This window comes from Dreissena polymorpha, chromosome 7 (genome assembly GCF_020536995.1).
Source record: "Dreissena polymorpha isolate Duluth1 chromosome 7, UMN_Dpol_1.0, whole genome shotgun sequence".
Taxonomy (NCBI): domain Eukaryota; kingdom Metazoa; phylum Mollusca; class Bivalvia; order Myida; family Dreissenidae; genus Dreissena; species Dreissena polymorpha.
In genome coordinates, this window is record NC_068361.1 from 53,401,234 (window position 1) to 53,417,203 (window position 15,970).

General features: G+C 39.0%; 1 protein-coding gene and 1 long non-coding RNA gene across 2 annotated transcripts; one reads left to right on the top strand and one right to left on the bottom strand.

Annotated features, from left to right (window-relative positions):
* Nucleotides 1-357: 357 nt before the first annotated feature.
* Nucleotides 358-5,906, bottom strand: LOC127836945 (uncharacterized). Its single transcript, XR_008029011.1, has 3 exons — nucleotides 5,813-5,906; nucleotides 2,122-2,283; nucleotides 358-796 (listed from the first exon to the last, which is right to left on the bottom strand). It is a non-coding gene; the product is annotated as an uncharacterized LOC127836945 (long non-coding RNA).
* Nucleotides 607-15,089, top strand: LOC127836942 (glutamine synthetase-like). The gene is made up of 7 exons (XM_052363596.1): nucleotides 607-790; nucleotides 1,175-1,336; nucleotides 1,879-2,025; nucleotides 2,146-2,273; nucleotides 3,749-3,948; nucleotides 12,458-12,652; nucleotides 13,046-15,089. The coding sequence occupies exons 1-7, from the start codon at nucleotides 607-609 to the stop codon at nucleotides 13,137-13,139; spliced, it is 1,110 nt and encodes a 369-aa protein (XP_052219556.1). The 3' UTR covers nucleotides 13,140-15,089.
* Nucleotides 15,090-15,970: the final 881 nt, after the last annotated feature.

Sequence of the window (15,970 nt, forward strand, 5' to 3'; positions counted from 1 at the left end):
TGGATCTTGACATATATTGCCAATTCTACGAGTAATTGCTACACGTCGATGGAAAACTGATACGTTCACTTATACACGCGTGTTGTAGCACACATTTCGGATTCCTCATTAGAAAGGTACATGCTAGAAGTTGTTTGCATTTAATATGTATTATATATAACGCACTTTGACAAAAAACAGTTTCACATTACCTCTCACTGTACCTCATTGATCGTATGATATCTGTGTGTGTTGTTGTGTTTTTATAGCGAAATTGTCTTATACTAAACTGAATAGTTTGTCATGTTATTTCTGCATTTTGAAACTGTCATTTTTATTGCAATTTTCATTAAGTTTTAAGTGTAAAAAACTACATAACCCGTTTAAATGATTTATTATCGACCCTTATTGTACACATTGTCGTCACAAAATATTTAATATGAATTGCTCTAACATTGTGATATATATTAAATCTCGATTTATCTAGCATCATTACACCATTGAGACCTTAAATAAACATTTTTTATGTAGTGTAGCAGATGATAAAATGCAAAGAGCGTTGCAAGCAAAATACGTTACATTAACTAACTTCCTGTAAAAGTCCATTAGCATAGGTTACACTACACCATGTCATCAGCCGCATCGATGCGGGGCTTTTCGGCCGCCACGGACAAGACGGTGATGGGCAGCTACATGAGACTGGATCAGCCGGACGACGGCATCATGTGCGAGTATGTGTGGATCGACGGAACCGGCGAGGGCATACGAAGCAAGTGTAAAACGCTGTCGGAGGAACCGCAGAAACCGGAAGGTTAGGCTGAAACAAACACACACATGCACTCCACCCCACCACTCAAACGTATTTGTTTCATTTTACCAAGTGATAATATCTACAGAACTCTTTGGGAAAGTTAAAAAAAAATAGATATGAGTGCTGTTGCGTTTCGTGTGTCCGACTGACCGACAAACAAGCACACCGATATATAGACAAGTTTTTCGAGTCAAACCAATGCTTTTTCTGCGCAAAAATGATACTGTATCATCATACTAAGCTATTCTTACTGTACAGTATTTGACTGAAATGCCTTGGCCATTAGAATTTAGAACATTTTGTATGAAATAATTTCCTCAGTTTAAGGCATTGATAATTAAGATAAAGCTCGTGACGTAGCTTTCACAAAACATACATTTGCAGACTGTCCTATCTGGAACTACGACGGATCCAGCACCTATCAGGCGGAAGGATCGAACTCGGACATGTACTTACATCCGGTGGCACTTTTCCGGGACCCTTTTCGAAGGGGCAAGAATAAGCTAGCCCTGTGTGAAGTCTACAAGTATAACAAAACTCCGGCAGGTCATTGCTTTCTCAATCTAACTTTCATGACGACAGTATTCGATGCTTTCAATAAATTATCATTTAGTATAATTAGGTATGAATGAAAGCTCCAAGAATTGCACTATGATGTGATTCAATCATGCACTGTAAAATAATTGTAATCTCTTGACATTAATTTTCATTGATTTAGGTTGTTGACCGAACCACGTATTTAACACAAACACATCGGATAAAGACCGATGTAAATTATGCTCTATTTTCCGGAATAAGAAATCCAAAATTTACGTGTCCGCGGAAAAGTCATTTAAAAGACACACAATTTCATGCCGACTAATGATTTTACAGAATTCTTAATTTTAAATGTAAGAAAATCATTGTTTCTTTTATTCTGCTCTAAATGTTTGGTTCACATACGGTTTTCCCCGAGTAAGACGATTCATACGAAACATATATTAATATTGAAGGAACAAACAATAATTTTGCTGTTGCATCGGCCACGTCCCGCGACAAAAGTCGTAAATAGATTCATATAAGCGAAAATTCATGACTCCCCATTCTAGATACAAACAAGCGTCACACGTGTGTCAAGGCCATGGCAGAGGCCAAGGAGTCGCATCCGTGGTTCGGCATCGAGCAGGAGTACACCCTGCTGGATTACGATGGATACCCTTTCGGCTGGCCCAAGAACGGATATCCGGGTCCTCAGGGTCAGTTGTTAAAACCTATTTATTTAAGCTCGGCTGCATCGAAAGTCACAGTTCCATTCTATTATTTTACAAATACACCACTCATCTTGAGCTAACCTCATGTCCCATTGTCCCCTGCAGGTCCGTACTACTGCGGTGTGGGTGCTAACCGCGTGTACGGTCGTGACATCGTGGAGGCCCACTACCGGGCGTGTCTGTACGCTGGGGTAAAGATCGCCGGATGTAACGCTGAGGTCATGCCCGGGCAGGTAAGTACAGCTGTTTATAAGAATAAATTCGGTTAAAACTACATTGCGCTATTCAAACTATGAGTTCTTCTTTGTTTGACGGACTTTATGGTTGGACGGACTTTATGATTGGACGGACTTTATGGTTGGACGGACTTATTGGCTGGACGGACTTTATGGTTGGACGGACTTTATCGTTGACGGACTTTATAAAAGCTACAGTCTTTCACCTTCAACAGTGCGAGTCGGACTTAAGCCAAGAAAGACCGTTATTATGAATCCCGTACCGTCATGCATCGTAAAATGCGTAGAGAAATGATGAATGTTGGTTCTATGAAAAGGGATTTATTATCGAGTATCCTGAACATCTTGCTCACCTCACAGTCAGCAAGACAGGAGTATATATTCCTTGTATTCTTACAGTCTATGACTAAATGCTAAATGTGTTTGCGGCTTCAAACATTGAACCGCATTGAATCGCAATACAATAATGCCCCGTGTTTCTTTGATATTGACTATTTGATAATGGCTGTTTCGTGGACCTGTGTTTATAAATAATATAATGTGAGTTTTGGATAAAGATCAAGTTTATCAAGCGATGCTTATAAGCATTTTAGCGGGAGGCTTGCCGAGCACTACCATGGCTCGATCGAGCCGAGCATGATAAACGTGATCTTTATCCAAAACGCGCATAATATACCATATATCGTATTATTTCCTCCCGTTTTCCATTAATAATTATAAAATGTCGCATTTTTTCAAGATTTTATCTTTCCGTAGTTGACAAAAACATTCCATTTTTGGGGAAAACCCAAATCTTATCTAAAAATAACGATAGTATAAAGCTAAAGTTTATACGATCATTGTTATACTATCGATTTTCATCTGGTAATAGGATAAATGTGAGTTGCTTATGTTCTCCACAATGTGACCACATATTGTGTCAGTATATGGGTGTACAATACCCAAGCGGGGTTTAAACGAAAGGATTTAACAGTGTCTTAAACAATACTGGCCACAAACGGACGGTAAAATCCCGATACCAACACTGCGAATGCCAAATATTACCCTGTTATGTGATAAAAAAATTAAGATGTCAATGTTGGGGTACTTTTTCCTTTACAGATTTTCTTATTACTACTTTATCACAGAATAAATTATATGAAGGTTTCCTTAGAAAGCTTTATTGACAAAAGTACATAGTATTATTTAAGTCATGTCCTGAGAAATAAAGGACTTCGTGTTTGTGAGTTAAATGTCATCCCATATTAGCCTGTGCAGTCTGCACAGGCTAATAAGGAACGAAACCGTTCGCTTTTATGAATATTTCGTTTAAATGAATTCTCTTCTAAACGAAAATCCAATGTATTCTGAATGAGTCGTCCCTGATAAGCCTATGCGAACTGCACAGGCTACTCTGGGATGACACTTTACGCACATGCATTTAGCCAAATTTTCCCAGAACGATACACCCATTTGATGTTTCTCCTTCCCAGTGGGAGTTTCAAATAGGACCCTGCGAGGGAATCGACATGGGTGATCACCTGTGGATTGCCAGGTACCTGCTTCACCGGGTGGCCGAGGATTTCGGGGTAAACGCCACCCTTGACCCCAAGCCCATGGAGGGCGACTGGAACGGGGCTGGGGCCCACTGCAACTACAGCACGGTGGCTATGCGACGGCCCGGCGGAATCAAGTCAGAACGGTTTCATTGTTTCTTACACGGCAATATTTACATTACTCACAACGTTCCATTGTATCAAACACGGACAGCATCAAAAAGACATCTTCATTGTTCTATAAGCGTTAATCTTAAACTTATTATTTTTGCTTGATTGATCAATATCCTTAGGCTTATTGAGATTTTCTCTCGGGTCAGTTTAATGGGTAGAACTAGTACTCTGTGTTATTGAAGTAGATTTCGATAATGCTCTTACAGCGTGGGATCGAAACCTGGTACCCGTTGATCGCTTGGCGGACACCATACCCCTTACGAAAACGCAACCACCTGTTCTCTTTTACAACCTTAAAGTAATATAAATACTCAAAATCAACGAATATTTCGTTAAATTTTTCGTAAAATATTGTTAACCCATAAAAAAGCTGTGTTCCTCACAGCAGTAGCCAAAATTTAAACGCTAGATGTTGTATGGTATTATAAATTGAACGAGATACAAAATGCTCGTTTTTATTTTTTGTGCGACAATATATTGCATGTTAATTTCCCGCCACGATATCCGAACATTTAAGAGCGAACGCGAGATTGGCTTCGGGCTGCGTCCAAAGAACGACGTATTCATGAGAACAACGGCGTGCTTCCGATGCTGCCCGAAGCCAATCTTACGCAAAATGTTCGGATATAGTAGCCGGAAATTCTAATATATTGTGACTCAAAAACGAGCATTTTTTATCGCGTTAAATCTTTGTATCCAGACCACATCTAGCGTTGAAATTTTGACTATATTTATTGACTTAATTTTTTTATAAATATTGTACGAAATATTCGTTGATTTTTTGTGTTAAATGGGTTTTTATTCCTCGAGTGTCGGTGGTCGCTAAAAATAATTATATTTAATTAGTTGTATTCATTGTAATTATCTCCAATAGTTAACGTAAGAAAGGGTGCAGGATCAACGGGGTTTTCTACGGAATACCGTTAGGCCATCGTGGTTACACATTAAAATCAAGGGGCCACAATGCGATAGTGCGATAGAACGATGGCGACAGTGCGATAGTACGATGGCGGCAATGCGACAACGCGATAGTACGATGGCGACAATGCGATAGTACGATGGCGACAATGTGACAACGTGATAGTACGATGGCGACGATGCGATAGTCATATCGTACTGTCGCCTTCGTATCATCGCATTGTCGCCATAGTACTATCGCGTTATCGTACTGTCGTCATCGTATTATAGCATTGTCGCCATCGTACTATCATTCTGTCGCCATCGTATCGTCGCACTGTCGTCATCGTATTATAGCATTGTTGCCATCTAACTATCGCACTATCGCATTATCGCATTGTCGCCATCGTACTATCGCACTGTCGCCATCGTATTGTCGCACTGTCGTCATCAGATTATCGCACTATCGTATCGTCGCATTGTTGCCATCGAACTATCGCACTGTCGCAATCGTATTGTCGCACTGTCGTCATCGTATTATCGCATTGTCGCCATCGTACTATCGCATTGTCGCCATGCTTATTTTATATGGTAGACTCTAAGCATCAATTTGGTTTCTGAGCATTCTTACTTTGGAAAGTACACAAAATACTAAAATATTACATCAATGAACATTATGATTACCAAACAAAATCTGCAAAATTCAAGAAACCATACGTCTGCACTTTAACTGTCGTCACAACAACGGTGCGTACATAACGTGACCTTGTTTTGCTTTCGAAAAAAGAAACAGTTTGCTGACACACGTCAACAAAAACATGAATCGACCTAACAATGATACGCTTTTTGTATTGAATTCATAGTAAACTATCAATCTTAACATAAATAAAAGTATTTTGCAAAAATCTTTTTAACTTATCCGTTACTCACTAAAATCCGCTATACATCAATCGACTGTACTTCGAACAACTAGTTGTAATAATTTTGTCTAGATAACGCATACAATGTTTGGCTACATGACGTGAGATACAGTTACGCTATAGGTTTGTCAATTTAGCTATATATAAACATGTACTAGTATTGGACAAACGTTGAGTAGTGTCCCTTTTAGCATATAAAGGTTTGCTTTTTGTTGTTTTCTTCTAATGAATCCATAACACACAAAAACAGCATCTTATTATAGTCAAATTATTTCTTACAGAACAGTAACTTAATTCGGAAAAGAAAGAAAAAAACACCACAACTAAATAATGCATTAACAAAATAAAAAATAATCTGATTCATAAACATATTTTATTAGAACCTGATTACAAACAATTTTAATTACCTGATTATATAAATTAATTCTGGGATGCAACTATTTTGAGATCCGATGTTTATACGGAATCGGTAAACCCGAATCGGTAAACCCGATAAACGAACGAGTACTATGTATATACTAAAAAAAACACTTCCCTGTATCCGTGGGCGACATGATTAAACATATAATTCCGCGGAAGCATTTGAAGGCCTTTTATTCAGCAAATCTAAAATATACCGATAAAGTATGTACTTGAAAAAAATGATTATTTTGTTGTTGGGGTTTTTGACAGTTTTTAAGAAATATCACGGCGGTCAGATTAGCAACTCAAATTGTTCTGAGCTATCTGGTTTTACCAGTACTAAGTGCACAAGGCCTCGCCAAGGCTCGTGCTTTTTGTTTTATAAGCCTCGCATGATAAACCTGATTTATAATCAACACTCACCTATTATTTAACTTTGCCTCTAACATCATAGTGCGTACACCTACAACTTTGAAACTTCATATGTACATGCACCTTGATGACTTCTACACGCTACACCCATTTTGGGTCACTAGGTCAAAGGTCAAGGTCACTGTTACATTAAAAAATATTCTGACAAGCTTTTGCAGCCGAGCGTGTCACCCGTTATGCGGTGCTCTTGTTCTCTCTATAATATAAAAAGTCAATTAAAAATATAGACCACTCTTTTCGATATCGAATCAAAATGCTCAGTTCTTTTGTCTCACGTGTAGTTTTACAGGCTTGGTATGTGTATGAACGTGTGTGTCTCGAGATGTAAAACTGTCACATGTGGAAGCTTACGTTGAAAAAAGGAGCCTGCGTATACAGTTAAACTGAATGTTGATATACCTGCACGTTACTTGTATTATAATAATACGCTTGCATGCAGTTTCTGTTCTGGCTATTGACAACTGCAGAACAAAGAAAACTCGCCATGTATCGAGTAGTGGTAAGAATGCACGAACTTTTATTTGACCCATTTATGCCTAGTGGCATCCTTCTAAATTGGATCAATTTATTTCAAAAATTAGGGATTTCTAGTATATTTATTTATATATTTAGAATAGTTCTTACATAAATTCCTTTAAGAAAACAGCGCAAACCTTGATGAGACGCCGCATTATGCGGCGTCTCATCTGGGTCTTTGCTGTTTGACAAGGCCTTTTTTCTAGACGCTAGGCATAAATGGGTTAACTCCATGGATCAAAGGACGGAATACTGTCATTTAAAACAAGTCACACATAATAAACCACAGAGCAAGCACATGGTTGAGGTATGATAGACTTGGTATACTGTTTGAGCTAATGATTTTCCATCTGTCTGCCCGTCGGCAAACACGAGAACAACTACTTGAAGTAATTTACCATCAAGCAGCTTGGACAATATACAACAATTAGGACATACGGAATACCGATAGGGCCATCGTGGTTACACATTAAAATCCAGAGGGCGACAATGCGATAGTGCGATAGTACGATTGCGACAATGCGATAGTACGATGGCGACAGTGCGATTGTACAATGGCGATAATGCGATAGTACGATGGCGACAATACGACAATGCGACAGTACAATGACGACAATGCGACACTGCGACAATACGATGGTGACAGTGTAATAGTACGATGGCGACAATGCGATAATACGATGACGACAGCACGACAACGCGATAGTACGATGACGACAATTATATCGTACTGTCGCCATCGTATCATCGCATTGTCACCATCGTACCATCGTGTTATTGTACTGTCGTCATCGTATTTTTGCACTGTCTCATTGTCGTCATCGTACCGTCGCATTGTCGTCTATCGCCTTCCGGTACACATGCGCACATCGTATTTTTAGCTCATTTATTTTTTGAAAAAAAATTATGAGCTGTTGTCATCACCTTGGCGTCGGTGTCGGCGTCGGCGTCCGGATAAGTTTTGCGTTTAGGTCCACTGGTCGCAGAAAGTATCAATGCTATTGCATTCAAACTTGGTACACTTACTTACTATCATAAGGGGGCAGGCAAAGTGAGATAATTCTGGCGTGCATTTTGACAGAATTATGTGCCCTTTTTATACTTAGAAAATTGAAAATTTTGGTTAAGTTTTGTGTTTAGGTCCATTTGATTCCTTAAGTGTCAAAGCTATTGCTTTCATACTTGCAACACTTACTAACTATCATAAGGGGACTGTGCAGGCAAAGTAATGTAACTCTGACTGGCATTTTGACAGAATTATGTGCCCTTTTTATACTTAGAAAATTGAAAATTTGGTAAAGTTTTGTGTTTAGGTCCACTTTATTCCTACAGTATCAAAGCTATTGCTTTCATACTTGCAACACTTATTAACTGTCATAAAGGGACTGTGCATGCAAAGTTATGTAACTCTGACTGGCATTTGGACGGAATTATGGGCCCTTTATACTTAGAAAATTGAAAAATTTGTTAAGTTTTGTGTTTTGGTCCACTTTACCCCTAAACTATCATAGATATTGCTTTCATACTTGGAACACTCGCAAACTATCATAAGGGTACAGAAAAAGGACAATATGCATAATTCTGGTTGTCATTTTTACGGAATTATGGCCCTTTTTTTACTTAGTAACTTTGAATATATGGTTAAATTTTGTGTATCGATCCACTTTACTTCTAAAGTATCAAGGCTATTGCTTTCAAACTTCAAATACTTTCATGCTATCATGAGATTACTGTACCTGGCAAGTTGAATTTTACCATGACCTTTGAATGACCTTGACTCTCAAGGTAAAATTATTAAATTTTGCTAAAAATGCCATAACTTCTTTATTTATGATTAGATTTGATTGATACTTTGACAAAACTACTCTTACCTGACATACCACAATAGACTCCACCCAAACCATCCCCCGTGCCCTCCCCTCTCCCCCCCCAAATCCCCCCCGAATCCCCCCCCCGCATTTTTTTTAAGATCATCTCACAAATGACCACCACACCCTCACACTATACTATACCCCCCACCCCACCCCCCCCCCGAATCCCCCCTACTAATTTTTTTTTAAGATCATCTCATTAATGACCACCACACCCTCACACTATACTATACCCCCCCCCCGAATTCCCCCCCCCCGAATCCCCCCCTAATTTTTTTTAAAGATCATATCACAAATGACAACCACACCCTCACACTATACTATACCCCCCACCCAACCCTCCCCCCCCCATTTTTTTTTTTAAACGGCGGTTAAAAAACACAAATATTTATTTTTATTATTTTGTGTTTGAAATACCGTCCAACCATTGCACCCAAGAATACCCCCACCCCCCCCCCCCTCCCCCCCACCGCCGAATTCCCCCTAAATTTTTTTTTTGTTTAAGATCATCTCACAAATGACCACCACACCATCACACTAAACAATACCCCCCCCCCCACCCCACCCACCCCCCAATTTTTTTTGTGAAACGGTTAAAAAACACAAATATTTATTTTTATTATTTTATGTTTGAAATACCGTCCAACCATCGCACCCAAGAATACCCCCCACCCCCACCCCTCCCTACCTGGCAAGTTGAATTTTACCTTGACCTTTGAATGACTTTGACTCCCAAGGTCAAATTATTAAATTTTGCTTAAAATGCCATAACTTCTTTATTTATGATTAGATTTGATTGATACTTTGACAAAACTACTCTTACCTGACATACCACAATAGCCTCCACCCAAACCATCCCCCGTGCCTTCACCCCCCCCCCCCAAATCCCCCCTCCCCACCCCCCGAATTCCCCCCCCCCTATTTTTTTTTAAGATCATCTCACAAATGACCACCACACCCTCACACTATCCCCCCCCCACCCCAACCCCCACCCAATTTTTTTTAAACGGTTAAAAATCACAAATATTTAGTTTTATTATTTTATGTTTGAAATACCGTCCAACCATCGCACCCAAGAATCCCCCCCCCCCCCGATTTTTTTTTTTGCATTTTTTCCGCATTTTTGGAAGATAATAAATGTCCACGCCCCCACACTATACACCCCTCTTCACTCCACCCCTCCCTCCTTTGTGATTGAAAATGAGAGTCCCTTCACCTTCACCCTGCTCTTGTTTCTTAGATGGAACCACTTTTAAAAATACTTTACAGTTCGGCATACCTAATATCAATACCCATTATATAACTTAACTAGAAATGCGCTGCATGTTTTACCCAGGGGACGCCCCAGGGTTGATAATGGGGCCATGCATAGTTGAGATTGACCGTATTGTCATATGTTCAGTATCAATCTGAAGTAAGTCGGTGTAGAAATGAAGAATTTATAGTAAACGGCAATTTTGGGTGGGCATCGTCTATATGGGCGAGGGCACCCCAGGGTTGGTAATGGGGCCATGCATAAATGAGATTGACCGTATTGTCATAAGAGATGTTCAGTATTAATTTGAAGTAAATCGGTGTAGAAATGAAGAAGTTATAGTAAAAGGCAATTTTGGGTGGGCGTGGTCAATGTGGACGGGGGCGACCCAGGGCTGGTAATGGGGCCATACATAGTTGTGATTGACCGTTTTGTAATACGAGATGTTCACTATCAATTTGAAGTAAATCGGTGTAGAAATTAAGAAGTAATAGTTAAAGGCAATTTTGGGTGGTCGTGGTCTATGTGGGCGGGGCGCCCCAGGGATGGTAATCGGGCCATGCATAGTTGAGATTGACCGGATTGTCATAAGAGATGTTTAGTATCAATTTGAAGTAAATGGGTGTTGAAATGAAGAAGTTAAATTAAAATAACATTTTAAAAAATTAGTGAAAATCCCTGACCTGGCCCCATCCCAACCCCCATAACTTTTGACCCCGAGGTCAGATCAAAATTCCAATAAGTGAAGGGTTGCACATATGCTCATAGCTACCATGTGTGTAAGTTCCAAGATTCTAGTGCTTAAAGTGTAGGAAGAGATAGTGGCCAGGACGGACGGGCGGACAGACAGACGGACGGCGGAGATAACCACAATATCCCCACGCTTTTCAAAAAGCGTGGGGATACTAAGAATTTGATTTCATTATAACTGTAACCTCTTTCAAAGAACATCTTTATAAAGTCATCGATTTTGTTTCTGCAATAAAAATAGTTTGTGCGTTAGTCGACTATGCGATAGAACAATGGCGATAGTGCGATAATATGATGACGACAGTTCGACAGTATGATGGCGACAGTGCGATAGTACAATGGCGAAAATGCGACAATGCGACAGAATGATGACGACAATCTGATAATGCGACAATACAATGGCGACAGTGCGATGGTAAGATGGCGACAATGTGATAATACGATGACGACAGTACGATGACTATCGCATTCTCGCCATCGTACTATCGCGCTGTCGCATTGTCGCCATCGTACTATCGCATTGTAGCCATCGTACTCTCGTATTGTCGCCATCGTTCTTTCGCATTGTCGCCATCGTACTATCGCATTGTCGCCATCGTACTTTCGCACCATCGCACTCTGAATTTTCATATGTAACCACGAAGGCCCTAACGGTATTCCGAAGTTTTCAGGGGTTTAAACACGGGCTGGACAGAATGTCAACACACCTATCAGAACGTTTTTTTTGCAAATATCTCAAGTTATTGAAATGCTTTTGCAAAAATATTGAATGCACGAAAGACTATTTTGCTTGCAGTTTGTGCCGATATCTTAAGATTTTATAATAAATCCTTTAATACGTCTTAAATCGGTGCCAAAATTTCACGTTGCGTGCAGCATAACCGTGTAGATGCATGCATACTGTATAAAATCTATTTTTTTGGCCAAGAACACAAGCTTATTAAATAAAGTAATTCTGATGTATTTCACGTTGCCATTAGCAGCACAAAAAAAACTTTCTTTTATGGACTAGTTGAAATTCTTAAGAAAACTTGTTTTCAAAAGTTATTTGGAAAAAAAACATCACCGTGTTTGATGTGTTATTAACCATTTAAGTTCATTTATGAAACCCACAAAGTCACGTGATCCTGCACCCTGAAGAACGGTTTCCATCGTCTCTAACGCGGACATCATTTTCAACTTATTTAGATTATGGTCATGAAGTTCCGGTTAAAGTGATCGCTAAGATAGAAGTAGCTTCAGAAGATGTATTGGTAAAGCAAGTATATCACCCAACGTTAGCTCAAAGTACATAATATATCCGATGATTGCGATCGCTAATAAATTATAACCGTACATTAGTTTTTATTTTTGGCGCCCTTCTCTAACAGTGATAATGTTAAGACTATGTACAGTGTACCGTAGTTGTTTTGAATTTTGTTCATGACAGGCAAATTGAGGCGGCCATAGAGCGTCTCTCCAAGAACCATGTGCGTCACATCCGGGCCTACGACCCCAAGGAAGGCAAGGACAACGAGCGCCGTCTGACGGGCCTGCACGAGACCTCGAGCATCCACGACTTCTCGGCGGGCGTCGCCAACCGCGGCGCAAGCATCCGCATACCGCGTCAGGTCGCGGAAGACGGGTATGGATACATTTTTCTTTAAAAAAAAACTGATTTTTTTTTAATTCTGCATTAAACATGTTTTAAATGATTTGTTTTTTTCTCCGCGCATTATTTTATTCAATTAATATGTTTAAAATATAACTTTTGCAAATGCCCGACACTTCCAATACATATAGACAGACGATAATAAATGTAAAAAAAGATAAAAGTCTGCTTTGTATGTATTTTACATATATCCACCATCAATAAAGTATATAAAACAAATCAAACGATGATATGAAAATTAAAAGGCTTCAAATATTCTATTCCTTTTGCTATATATGTAACAGCATCAAATATTTATTTCTTGTGCTACATATGCAACGTTTAAATATTTTGAACACGAGACATATAACAAGTTATAATGTGTAGGTACGGATACTTGGAGGACCGCCGACCGTCGTCAAACTGCGACCCCTACACGGTGACGGAAGTACTCGTTCAAACAACATTGTTGGATAAGTGACCCTGCAGACTTCACCATTGGATAAGTGACTTTGAAGACGATATTTTGGCTACTTGCTAGTTCAGACGTTATTGTTAGATAAGTCAACATGCAGACGATATTGTTGGATAATCGGTCGGCCGCAATTTTGCGAGCCAATGTGTGGCAGGTTACTTTTCTACTTAAACATCACTTGACTTTTAATGCTATCAAAGAAGACCATTCACCTTCTTAACCCGTTTATGCCTAGCGTCTAGAAAAAAACCTTGGCAAACATGGTAGACCCTGATGAGACGGCGGCGTCTCATCAGGGTCTGCGCTGTTTGCTTAAAGGGATTCCTGTCAGAAATGTTCTTAATATAGAAATAAATATACTAGACATCCCTAATTTTGGAAATAAATTGATACAATTTAGAAGGATGGGAGAGTCCACTAGGCATTAATGGGTTAATCTTCTAGATCAATATGTTGAACGAGCGAATAATACTCTAATGTTTGTTTTCCACACAGCGACTTCTTGTTTATGTTGAAAATTGTTCTCGGCGTAAATAAATATCTGTTATATAACAAGCATTTGGGTTTTTAATCTTGCTGATATCGTTTTAGTCCGTTTTTTCAAGTCTAAAATTTAAAAAATGAACCCAACAGTTTATGTAGTCCCGCTACTAGTAGAATACAACTTTGGTAGAATATGCGCCGTATTAAGACGGGTGACAATGGCAATAGCTACATTGAGTATTTAAGGTCAACTTTTGAGGTCACGGTTCGAAATGCAATCAACCTAGGGCTAGTCCATTGTATTGAATGATTTTGAAATAACTTTTAAATTATTCAAAATTGTACTTATACGTGACGATGTGTCGTACATGACAAAAATACGGCCACGTTCAATAATAATGTTATATTTAACCAGGTTTTCCGAAGGAAAAAACTGGTTATTAGATTGGCGAATGCGGGCGGGCTGGCGGGCTGGCGGGCGGGCGGAACAAGCTTGTCCGGGCCATAACTTTGTCGTTCATTGTGAGATTTTAAAATCATTTGGCACATTTGTTAACCATCATTAGACGGTGTGTCGCGCGAAAAAATTACGTCAATATATCCAAGGTCAAGGTCACACTTTGAGTTCAAAGGTAAAAAATAGCCATAAATGAGCTTGTCTGGGCTATAACTATGTCATTCATTATGAGATTTTAAAATCATTTGGCACATTTGTTCACCATCATGGGACGGTGTGTCGCACGAAAGAATCACGTCAATATCTCCAATGTCAAGGTCGCCACGACTAAAAATAGATTTATTTTAAAACAAACTTACAAAGGGGGTTAATTTTGTTTGTTCATTTAAAAAGTTCAGTTTGAGTTGTCTCCCTTTATCAGATTTTTTTTTCACAATGAAAACCTGGTTTTGTGACAATTTTGTCCCTTGTTGTAGATTATTTTGCCGGAACAGGTCTTGTCCACCCTATCACATCCCGAGACATGCAATGACTTTGAAATAGCATCGCACGCATAATTGTTAACTTGTTAACTGTACGCATCGATTAACCCATGTATGCCTAGTGGGCTCTCCCATTCTTCTTAATTGGATCAATTTATGTCCAAAATTAGGGATGTCTAGTATATTTATTTCTATATTAAGAATATTTCATACAGAAATTCCTCTGAGGAAACAGCGCAGACCCTGATGAGATGGCGCATCATGCGGCGTCTCATCTGGGTCTACGCTGTTTGCCAATGCCTTTTTTTCTAGACGCTAGACATAAATGGGTTGAAATTGTTCTCGACGTAAATAAATATCTGTTATATAACAAGCATTTGGGGTTTAAAATTTGCTGATATCGTTTTAGTCAGTTTTAGCAAGTCTAAATTTAAAACAACTGAACTCAACAGTTTCTGTAGCCCCGCTACCAGAACGAACTTGGGTAGAATATGTACCTTATTGAGACGGTTGACAATAAAGCTACATTGAATATTTTAGGTCCACTTTTGAGGTCACGGTTCGAAATGCAATCAACTTAGGGCTATTCCTTTGTATTGAATGATTTTTGAATAACTTTATTTAAAATTGTACTTATAAGTGACGGTGTGTCGCACATGAGAAAAATACGGCCACGTTCAATAATAATGTTACATTTGTAGATTAGTTTTTCGAAATAGGTCTTGTCCACTCTACCACATCTCGAGACATGCAATGACTTTGAAATAACATCTCACGCATAATTTTTAACTTGTTAACTGTATGCATCGATTAAAAAAAGCGTTCTTCAAAATGGCCAAATGTAAAACAAAAAGGATTGTTGACGTATTTCACATTTCTTTATAAGCGCCGGTGTGTTTATCGTGATACCAGAAAAACAAATTCAAACCGCACCCATATTTACTTATTTTATTTCCATACATAGTTATAAACGAAGTAGAATGAACGTTTTCGTAGATAAAATGTACGATACATAATACATCGCATTAAATATTGGTCTATACATGATATATGACAATACGAATAGTTAAACGTGCTTATAAAAGTATAACCACATTGATTAGGACTATATTGACAATAATATCGACAAAACGGTATATACAGGCATACATGCAAATCATTCTCGCTCTGGGATAACGGGGCTTAATGCAGGTGCGTAAAATGTCGTTCCAGATTCACCTGTGCATTCCGCACAGGCTAATCAGGGACGACACTTTCTGTCTTAACTAGATTTTTGCTAAGAAAATTATTTCTATGAACGAAAAATATCATTAAAGCGGTAAATGTCGTCCCTGATTAGCTAATGGGGACTGCACAGTATAATCTGGGACGACACTTTACGCACATGCATTAAGCCCTATTTTCCCAGAGCGAGG

What these genes read in the sequence shown, in the direction of transcription:
- LOC127836942 (XM_052363596.1), top strand. Translation starts at nt 607, where the DNA reads ATGTCATCAGCCGCATCGATGCGGGGCTTTTCGGCCGCCACGGACAAG. An exon ending in GTATAACAAAACTCCGGCAG is followed by an intron (nt 1,337 to 1,878) that starts GTCATTGCTTTC and finishes TCCCCATTCTAG; the next exon opens with ATACAAACAAGCGTCACACG. An exon ending in CGACGGCCCGGCGGAATCAA is followed by an intron (nt 3,949 to 12,457) that starts GTCAGAACGGTT and finishes TGTTCATGACAG; the next exon opens with GCAAATTGAGGCGGCCATAG.